This window comes from Phycodurus eques, chromosome 12 (genome assembly GCF_024500275.1).
Source record: "Phycodurus eques isolate BA_2022a chromosome 12, UOR_Pequ_1.1, whole genome shotgun sequence".
NCBI classification, from domain to species: domain Eukaryota; kingdom Metazoa; phylum Chordata; class Actinopteri; order Syngnathiformes; family Syngnathidae; genus Phycodurus; species Phycodurus eques.
The window spans coordinates 19,984,561-19,995,205 of record NC_084536.1 but is presented as its reverse complement, the minus strand read 5'-3'; the positions used below and the strand labels follow the sequence as shown (position 1 = coordinate 19,995,205).

The 10,645-nt window shown below is 41.8% G+C and overlaps 1 protein-coding gene across 1 annotated transcript; it reads right to left on the bottom strand.

The window, feature by feature from the left end:
- Positions 1-2,804: 2,804 nt before the first annotated feature.
- LOC133410506 (C-X-C chemokine receptor type 4-like) lies at positions 2,805-4,753 on the bottom strand. Its single transcript, XM_061691790.1, has 2 exons — positions 4,621-4,753; positions 2,805-4,329 (listed from the first exon to the last, which is right to left on the bottom strand). The coding sequence occupies exon 2, from the start codon at positions 4,321-4,323 to the stop codon at positions 3,202-3,204; it is 1,122 nt and encodes a 373-aa protein (XP_061547774.1). The 5' UTR covers positions 4,324-4,329; positions 4,621-4,753; the 3' UTR covers positions 2,805-3,201.
- Between the last annotated feature and the right edge of the window lie 5,892 nt (positions 4,754-10,645).

The window sequence follows — 10,645 nt, the reverse complement described above, 5'->3', positions numbered from 1 at the left end:
TATTCTTTATCCTCTGCGAAGAATGACTAATATTTATTGCGGCTTACTGAGGAGCCGAGACCAACAATTCTGATGAAAAAATGGCATAGGTACTGAATAACATAAAACAATAGGTAGTGACCACCAGCAATTGTATGCTTCCAAGTGAGCATTGAAGCGTCACCCTCTATTAACTAACCTCTTTTGCCTTGGTCGAGTGCACCGAGGGGGTTCAGGTATCAAGACAGCTTTGCAAGCTTGGCTTCCAATGTAGGTGATTGTGGTTTGAATACAGTGTGCGGGGGTGTCATCAAAGCTTTTCTCAGACTGTTGGCCACATGAGATATTGATGCAGGAAACAGTCTTCCTGCTGCTCACTCTTCAGGCCAAACAATGTGACTATTAGAGAAGCAGGTTACTGCCCCAAGGGAACTGTTGTTATTTACGTTCCATTCATCTCATGTTTGCAATGTCCCTGATTACACTCAGCCAGAATCAAAATGTAGATTTTTTTTCTTTCTTTTATTTGCACGGATCATTTTAGAAGACTGTTGCTCAGCCCATGGATTCCTTTTCCCATCCGTTTCAACAACTTTGGCCTTCAACCCAGACATTGGAAGATCTTTCACCTCAATAAGTCGCATTCAATTTTATGCGGTACAACTGTTCAATTATGTACGAGAGGGGACTCAAGTGACCCACCAGTTTACTCTTAAGTGGCCTGTGAGGACTTAAATGCGTGCACTCGAGCAGGCACTTTGGACCATTTACATGCGCGCTTTGTCAATACTGCATGTTTTGCTTGATATACAGTGGTGCCTTGCGATACGAGTGATCCGATTCACACGTTTTCCGAGATACGAGCTGTCATTTTGGCCGATTTTTTGCTTTGCTTTGACAAAAATTCGAATAAAAGCACTGTAGGAGCAGTGAACTCAACTCAATTTACTTCACAACAAGCTGCAGTTAGGCAGGTAGTGAACAATTTTCCCCCACCAAAAAAGAAGCTTCAAACTGTTTAATGACGCTCGCAGTTAAAGTTCACTGTCAAACTAAACGTAGAAATAATAACATGTTGTGTAAAACAACCACACAACTTTGTCTTATGATAGCTTAATACAAACACACAATAGACGGGCTAACGAATGGCATCAATAGTTGTGGTGTTATAACGCTTTAAGCAATGGATGTAGACAGACAATAACATTCACAGGCAAATTTTCTTTATCTTCAGCAAAAAAGCAAAACAACAAATAATATTATTGCAGTTTACTGTGTTACAGTAGTTCGGGAAGTTTTCTTCGTCGCTGTTATGACTGTATTATACTGTCCCCTAAGTCTGAGTCGCAAACACCAGAAGGAGTTGCAATTAATAAATCATGATGCACAAACAGTTTAATTCTTTGCATTCTATTTAATGATGTTATTACTATATGTTTTATCAGTAAATAGTATAGAGTGCACTTTTCGTTATTAAAAAAAACCCCGCAAAAATGGTTGTTGGTTGTTTTGGGGAGGCGGGAATGGCTTAATAGCATTTCCATTCATTTCAGATGATTTGAGCTAAGCGCATGGTCATAAAACAAATGAAACTTGTATCTCAAGAGACCACTGTTGTTTAAGAATGTAATTGAAAATGAAGCAAATCCATGAATTAAACTGAGGTGAATTTTACCTGCCAAAGCAAAACTTCCACTTTGTCCTTCCTGAGGTCAGTCTACTCCCTGCATTGAGCTTCCTGTGTCCACCAGTACATTTTTGTGTATAATCATGCGATTCTCCAGTCAAATGCTGATGCATTCTGACAGGGAAAGAAGGAGATGAAAAGGCTTTGGATGAAAACAGTGACGTGTTAACCCAAGATCTCTTCCTGCACCAGCTGCAAGGCAGTCAAGGTTTTATGCTAATCCTGAGTCATTAGGAAAATCTCCAACTGAAGAACCACCTCCGGGTTTTATCCTGTTTCTCTCTGAGAGGCCACAAATATTCATTAACCATCTGACTCGATGGAGGCTGCTTCACACCTTTTTACATGTAAAGAAATGGAAATGTACCTCCATTGGTTCGTTGAAAGGTGGGCCAACGCTGCATTGCACGGCAGCCATTTGGCGGCTCCATTCTTCTAGAGATCTATTGTTGTCAGCTTCCTTTAGTTCCCAACTTGGACATCACTCTGTCACCAGTCTCCCTGTGTAAAAGACCTACTAATTTGGGTGTCAACATGTGTGGCAGAATTTATTACTTATAATGTGAATACTGAGCAAACAATGTGTCTACTCATTTGCATTCACTAAATTTATAACCCATTTTGTGAAGACAACATTTGAGGGCATAACAAAAGTTTTGGCCATGATTAAACGGTTAAACACTTGTATACAAGCCGAGTGTCCAGAGGGGGAAAAAAATGAATGGGGTCAAAGAAGAACTTAACATCATTTTTGTTTTTTTTTTCCTTTTCTTAGAGCGCCATATGGATTTTAATTATAAAGGAAGACTCTGAACATTGGCGTTATGGCTGCTTAAGATGAAAGTGCACAGATGTTCATGCAATTACAGGGTCCGCACAGCCCTCCTTCTGCTTTGCAGTTAGATCAGGTGGGGACACGTGCGTTGGGGGACCCCTTGTCTCTACCCACCAACACACACACGCACACACACACACACACCCATCCCCCACCCCCTGGGGGCAATAAGAGCTGCTTGAGTGAAAACACCCACGACATGATCAATATAAGAAGCATTGATTTTGTTTATTTTCAGGTTAAAAAAAAAAAAAACAACAACAACACACATTTTAAAAATAATAATAAAAAAAAAAAGTTTGAAAAAGCAGCATGCAATTTGTTTCCGTTACAAAACTTCCAGTGTGAATGACAACAACAATAAATAAAAGCTTTCACATAATCACACAACTTGAGTGCGAACACACTAAACTCTTCAAACTATTTACAGTTTCCAGAAGCAGCTACCGTCCCTCACAGTAAAGACATTCTATGCCCGACCTACATGGGGTCACTGACGTTTTTACAAAAACAAAACTTGACTGTGAAACACAAGGAAACAATCTGCATTAAGGAAACAAAACTTCCAAAGGCAAACAAATTAAAATGTATGTTTTTTTTTCCTTTTTTTTTTTTTTTTTTTTTACAACTGTACAAATTGTAGTATAATGTTGCATTAAAGCTTAGTTTCAAGTCTCACATTTTAAGAGGTTTAGTCGAGTTAACTTGACAAAACGCTTGAAGACTCTGACTCCGTCGACACTGATGAAATCTGCCCGCGCTTTTTGGTCATGAGCGTTGCTTTCTGACTAGATCTGCTATTCACTGTCAACGCGCTCCTGGCGGACTTTTTGAATTTAACTCCCAGGAAAGCATAGAGGATGGGGTTAAGGCAGCAGTGGAAGTACGCTAAGGCTTCGGTGATGGAGATCCACTTCTCCACTGCTTGTTCCAAGTCACAGGAAGGCGTGACCACGTTGAGCATCATGAGGGTGTCCAGAAAGAGGCCCACGCAGTACGGCAGCCAGCAGGAGAAGAAGCACAGGATGAGGATGACCGTGGTCTTCAGGGCTTTCTTCTTCAGCGCTTGACCCTTGGCGCCTTTTGACAGCTTGGCGATGAGGATGCAGTAGCAGATGAGAATGACCAGGCCGGGCAGCACGAAGCCCACGAGGATGTGCTGGAAGCGGAAAACCACTGTCCACGTGAGGCTGCTCTCTTGGGGGTAAATGCGCTGGCAGATGATCCTGGAGTCGGCCATCTCCATGCTTTCATTGCTCATGAGGAGGAAGTTGGAGGAGGCCTTGTCTTGCGTTCTGGCGAACACCAGGTCAGGTACAGTGAGGACAGTGGCAGGCAGCCACACGCCCACATAGATGATTTTACTTGCCAGCAGCTTTCTCGTGGCTTGGCTGTTAGTGGCCCTCACTACAGCCAAGTATCTGTCCAGGCTGATAAAGGCCAGGATGAGCACGCTGCTGTACAGGTTGACAGTGTAGATCATGTGCACAAAGACGCAGAGGAAACTTCCAAAGTACCAGTTTCTGGCTGCGTCCACGGCCCAAAAGGGCAGCGTCAAGACAAACAGCAGGTCAGCCACAGACAGATGCAGCCGGTACTTATCTGTCATTGTTTTGACCTTTTTCTGGTAGCCCATCACGATAACGACTAATCCATTGCCAACGATGCCAAGAACAATTATAATCCCATAAACGGTGGGGAGGAAAATCGTTTTGAAGTCGTTGCTGAGCGCTTGGCTGCATGGCTCCTGAAAATCCAGGTCGAAGTCTCCAGACTCCTCTGAGATGTTGTCAGAACTGTTGTCGAATAAGTAGAAGTCCATAGCAACCTAAATGAGCAAAAGCGGAGGGGAGGACAGTCAGACATGTGCCTATTTGCTACTTCACACGGAAGACACAAATATGCAAAACAGTTGTATTCTGAAACTTTGTCTTGATAAACTTCACACTTTTCTCTTAGTTAAATAATGCATTCAAGTAGACAAAGACAATGTAATCATAAACAGCAAATACTCAACCAGAAAACGAACAGTGAACACAAGTTGCCACACATGATCCATTTTTTTTCAGAAGTGTATTCTTATGAGATTTAAAAAGCAACAACAACAACAAAAACTCACCTCCGAGTTAAGAAAAACAAGTTACTGAAACGTTAGGAGTGCTACGTGTGCATGCGTGCATCTGAACAGCGTGTTGTGCGTGGCTGCTCCACGCGCCTCAATAAATGCCGTGGGTCTCCCCCGACCCCTCCCCACGAGGAGGCGGACCCAGTGGTCCAAAAACGGGTGGACTTTATAAACACACTGACCTCTCAAAACTCCGCCTCATTTATTCACCCAACTCTATGTACTTGGCTTGTTTTGAATGCAGCATTGTTGACATTCCCTCCTACAAGAGGTGGCAAAAGTGCTCACACTCTGTACTGAAGTAGAAGTTTACATACTTCTCCTACTTTAAAGACTTTTGGTAAAAGTAGAAGCACTGATTGAACTCCTGCACTAAATGTAAAAAAGGTACAGATAGAAATGTACTTGAGTAAGAAAATTACTACTATGATTCTTACTCTTTTTGCTGTCATTTATATCAAATACAAGTTTTGATAACTTGGCACAATGAAGAATAAACTTTTTATTTATTTCTTTATATTTTTTTAAACCAAGAGCCAACTAGCATTGTTAAAATACACAATGTTTACCTGTTCGGCAGGGAATTTTTGTATGCCAAAAGCTGGTAGTTTTTAGGCTGGCAAAAGACAACACATCCGCCACAAATCATTCTTGTTGCCAACAACATGAAACATTTCTCTTCAATAATCTTTTGTCATTAATGCTCCCGTTATTTCTGCGTTCACCTACGTTCCTCCATGCTGCTGCTGTCCCTGTTTTTTTTCTTCTCTGCCCTGCGAGTCTTCAAGATCTTAATCAATCAATAAATAAATCAGTACTTCAACCACAGTTAACTTTAACTCTCTTTGTCTTCTTTTATGTTGTGTTGAAAAAAAAGTAACAAGCCTATTCCGAGAAAATCAGGAGTAGAAAGTACAGATACCTCTATCTGTTTTCAAATGTAGGGAGTAGAAGTAAAAGTCATCAGGAAAATAAATCTTTCTTTCTCTCAGTCTCTGTCTAACTCTGACTTACACACGACCACACACCGCCTGCCTGACACTCACACACATACACACAGAATGAGAGGTCACACAGCTGAGGTGGACTGATGGACAATTTCTACACTTTTGGCATCACAGAGGAATTGATCATAACGAAGCGCCCTTGGTTTCCTTGAAATATGCTTAATAAATCTATTATTTACTTTTGATGATCATCTCATCAGCCTCGCAGCGTATGGAGGCCTTCTCGTTCCACACAGTATTATATGTTCAAATTCAGACTTTGCATTTCTACAGACCACAACGCCGCGATAACGTGTGGGATGTCACCACAAGAGCGAATCGCCTTTTGCCTTCACACAGTACTTAAGTAGTGTTATGTCTGCACTCCAAAGTGCTGAATAACCCCAGTGGATGAGCAAAGTACCTTACATGCGATAATGAGGGATTTCAATCAAACAGCCTCGGGGCGTACGACTCGACTCTTTCTCGCGGCTTTGCCAATCCTCTCTGATTTCAGTTAAGTTAGTGATGACAGGTCCCGGCCACACCGAACCCGCCTCCCTCCACAGAGCGCAGGCTGGCGGGTGTCTGAAACTTAATCTGCACCAGGAGACATGCAAATGCTAAGCCTTGTCTTTGAAATGTGAGACTGGTGATAGATTTTATACATTGATGTGTGTCATTGATTTCACTGCTTGCCATTTTCAACGCATCATTCATGTTTTGAACGCCAAATAGAATAAGATGCAGCTAGGGAAAATTAACATTCTACTAAAACCCGACATTAACAATTTTCTTTTTCCTACACATTCTTATCCTACGTACACAGTCACACTTGATGTCTCAATCACCTTCACGGCCCGACAAATATTGCAATTCACAATTCACCTAAATCACAGGTGTCTCCACATGATTTAATGTGGCCCACGAAAGCAAATCAAAATCGCTAATCGCTTTCTGGTGTAATACCATTGAGATATTTGCAAGCATTTTTTTTGTTTACCAATCCCCCTTTGAAAAGAAATGTAATAGTTGAAAAAACTTTTTTTTTTTTCGGCTTCTGATTTCAAAACTCAGTCACTGATGGTGTAGTGGTACACTCGCCTGACTTTGGTGCAGGCAGCGTGGGTTCAGTTCCCACTCAGTGACGTTGTGAATGTGAGTGCGAATGGTTGTCTGTGTCTATATGTGCCCTGCGACTGACTGGCGACCAGTTCAGGGTGTAGTCCGCCTTTCGCCCGAAGCCAGCTGGGATAGGCTCCAGCGTGCCGCGACCCTAACCAGGGTAAGCGCTGTTGAAAATGAATGGATGGATGGATGGATGGATGGATTTCAAAACTGATTATTCATCAATGTGTTGTTTATAGTGCAATTACAGTATATGAGGTAATCTGTCATTTATATGGGTCCACAGTTGTAACGGCCCTCCGAGGGTAGTCATAACTGTGATGTGGCCCGTGACAAAAATGTATTTGACACCCCTGAAAACGATCCAAAAACTCACCTCAATTTACAGCTGTGAGTTTCAAAACAACACCAGCAAAGTGTTATGCAACCGTGTGAGCAGGGGGATATTTTTAAATAGGGAAGTTCTTGCACACTTTGCACACAATAATAGACACTTGGACTATCTAAAAAGAAGGCACTACTGTCACGGGTTGTTGCAGAGGCTTGAATAGACCAGATTTGTGTTGCAAACCTTTATTTTTTGGGACTTAAATATTTCAACAAGATGATATTGTGCTCTCTCACCACTGGCAGAAAAAAATAAATTAGGAGCTCAGTCTTCACTACTTTAATATCGCAACTAAATAATGATCACCTAATGATCAACAGTCATCAGATACAGATTGACCCCAAGAAGAGCAAGAACCACTTCAGAGGCTTATCAAAGTGGTTTCACAATAATCTTTTGTGTTTGGTGTGCTCAGAGGGACTCCCGAGGAGAGGAACACGGAGAATCTGCAGCTCGGAGAAAGGCCACTGTATTGCTATGTTGCTCTTGTCAACACTATCAAGATGCAGGCATTTGCTGTGTTATCAGTCTGTGAGCACAACTCCTGGGTATCATATGCGTGCACTTTTTCATCTTTACTTTCACTCGCCCTCCCGCTGTGAAATTGTTGTTTTTTTATTTGAATTACTGAGCAATCTTTTTTTTTTTTGCTCTTGGCGTTGTGTCCTCAAATTGCCCCAAAATGAGGTTGTATTGCATGAGTCTGGTCGCACGGAACTACAACACATTACCACCTAGTAAAAGACGTCAACAAATGTACATTTTTTACAGTGGTACCTTGACTAACACATTTTTCAAGATACCAGTCGTTCCTCGGCTGATTTCTTTTTTGTCTCAAGTTACCCAAAATAATGTTTGTTACGAGCACAGAATGTTGGCAATGAATGAACTAAATGAATTACACATTGTCTTAACAAAACTACATTTTGTCAAGTGTGTCTTATGCTAGCCCGCTAACTTATTGCTCACGTACAAGGCAAAACACCATAGGCAGGGTACCGAAACTAGCATCGATGTTGTGGTAATTATAAAACCTGTAAAAAAAAATTTTTGTTTGAACACAAGTGGTAGCAACATGTGCAGCAATACTCACAGGCATATATTCTTTATCCTCAGTGAAAAAAAATAAAAAATTCATTGCAGCTTAGTTGCGACGGTCTTCTGTTTTATCATCAAATCTCCATTTAATATGGCTGTATGTGTCATACTGCCCCCTGGTGGCCAAGGCGCACACACCAGAAGGAGCAGCACAAAGCCCATTGAATGATTATTTTCATTATTATTGAATGATGCACAAATGGTTTAATTCTCTACATTCCACTTACATTCCGTGTTTATATCCGGAAATCTGTAGCCTTTCCTTTAAAATTCACTGCTATGGATCAGTTCACTGCTTTTAAACATCTAAAGCCACATTGATAATTAATTATCGACAGGGAACGTCGGCGTAAACGAAAGCCAACTGGTCAATACGGCTGACCTGACAGTCATTTTAATTAGGAAAAAAAAAGCGGCAAATACATAAAAGTTAAACTTGAGGCCTCTAAATCACAGTGTGAGGTATCAACTGCTGTGATAATTGATAGACTATCAACTGAAAGGACCAGTTCGCGTCAGATTCAGTAAAACATTTCCTATTTCCATAGGTTTAACTCCCATCCCTCCAAAGAGAACTAATCTTTGAGCAATTATAAGAAGTATAATCAGTCCAATCGATGCGCCGCCATGGAATCCGTGTGTACATGGAGCTTATTACCGTGTACGATTTCGATTTAAGACATTCCACTCCGCAAAACAAACACAGCTCTGGCAGGACAGTTGCTGTCTCCACTGTCGGCACGAGGATTCAGATTGCTATCGGCCTCGGCATACAAAAGATCAGTGAGCTACTTAGAATACAAATCACAAAACGTGTGAACGGCGGCGAAGGGGGCTCTTCACTGAAGAATGCCTATTGAAATGAGATACAAGAATGCCAGTGAGATAAAGGAAAGAGAGCAGCGGTGTGCAGTCAATGGCAACCCTCCAGCTGTAACTCATCCCTCCGCAGGATAATTTCCTTATAATGACACTTCCACTTATATGTCACCTTCACTTTTCATGGGTCTTGAAGAAAAATAACCGACAGCCTTTGTTGTTAAAGATGACTTCAGATGTTAACTGTACACGATTAGATCCAGACAAAAAAAAAAAAAAAAAAAACGGAAACTTTCTAGTCCGGATCCCAATAAGAGCATTGTAATATTTATTATTGTCAATGCATTGGGATATTTTGCTTTGTGAGAGAAGTTCCATTTACTCAGCGTCAAATAACAAATTTGCTTGAACATGTGTAGTGTGCTGTAAAAGGTCATCAAGAGGTGCGGAAATTATCAAATTTCACTTTATTTGCCGGAAAATTATTAGTTTTTTAATTACAAATATATCTTTGTTCATCTTTCTATGCCAGCGAATAAATCCTGTGAAATGATTTCAGAGACTTGTTTCTAAATACATCATACAACACGTTTGAAGATAAGTGCTGATGTACAGTATTGCTTAATTGTGGAGCTACAGCATTTATTTATGTCATATACTGCCCTGCAGTTCCATTATTGGAGCCGGGAGGGCGCTTTGTGTCCTCTCTCGCCCCCGTCCCCGTACCCGGAAATCCACGCCTAAGTATTGCAGCCTCTCCCAGCCTCTCCACGGCCCACCTTATGTCAAGTAAGCTATACTGTTCCTCGCTTCCCTTGTTAACTCTTGTGTCTCCTCGTTCCCAGTGCTCCCCTGTGTTCTTGATCCACCTCATTCCTGCCACCAAGCCAGCCGCTTGTTCTGTCCACTGCCTGCCACCTGTCCACGCCGCCGCCTGCTAACACATCCAGGACCACCTCTATGACCTTTCCTCAATAAACTGTTCATCATTTTACATCTGCCTCCGCCTGCTCTTTGGTCCAGCTACTCCCCACACATGACAATTGATTTATTTTCATAACTTTTTTTCACCATTTCAGTTTTCCTTATTTTGTTTTGGGCCGTGGCTAAAACAAGGCCCAGTGATGCACCTTGGCCCTGGCATGAGTTGTCCCTCCCCGACTATAAAAGAACTAGCGCGCCTTAGTTTGCATATGCGGTTATCTGGTGCAATTGTGACGTGCAGTTAGTTAGCTAGCTAGCTATGCTTTCGCTCCGAAAATACATCTTCCCTTCAGATATTCTGCTCGCGTGGCCACTTTCGAGCACCTCATTGTTGGCCATGAGTGTGTGCATGCCATAGAGAAGGGGGAAAAAGAGTTTTAAAGTTTGATGTTGCAGCCAGCATGTGGACAGAGGCTTTAGAGCGCCTTGTTGTCGTGGTGGGACCCACTGGGATATATTCCAGCCACTGAAAGATTTAAGCAAATATATATCTTCACTGCTCGAACATGTTGTCATGTGAAAGCATAAGTTAGATGCTAGACAAGGAAGGATCTACTTTTCCAGGTCGTAAAAGTGGAAATTTGATTGAGAGTTGAGCGGGATGTGGATTGAACGT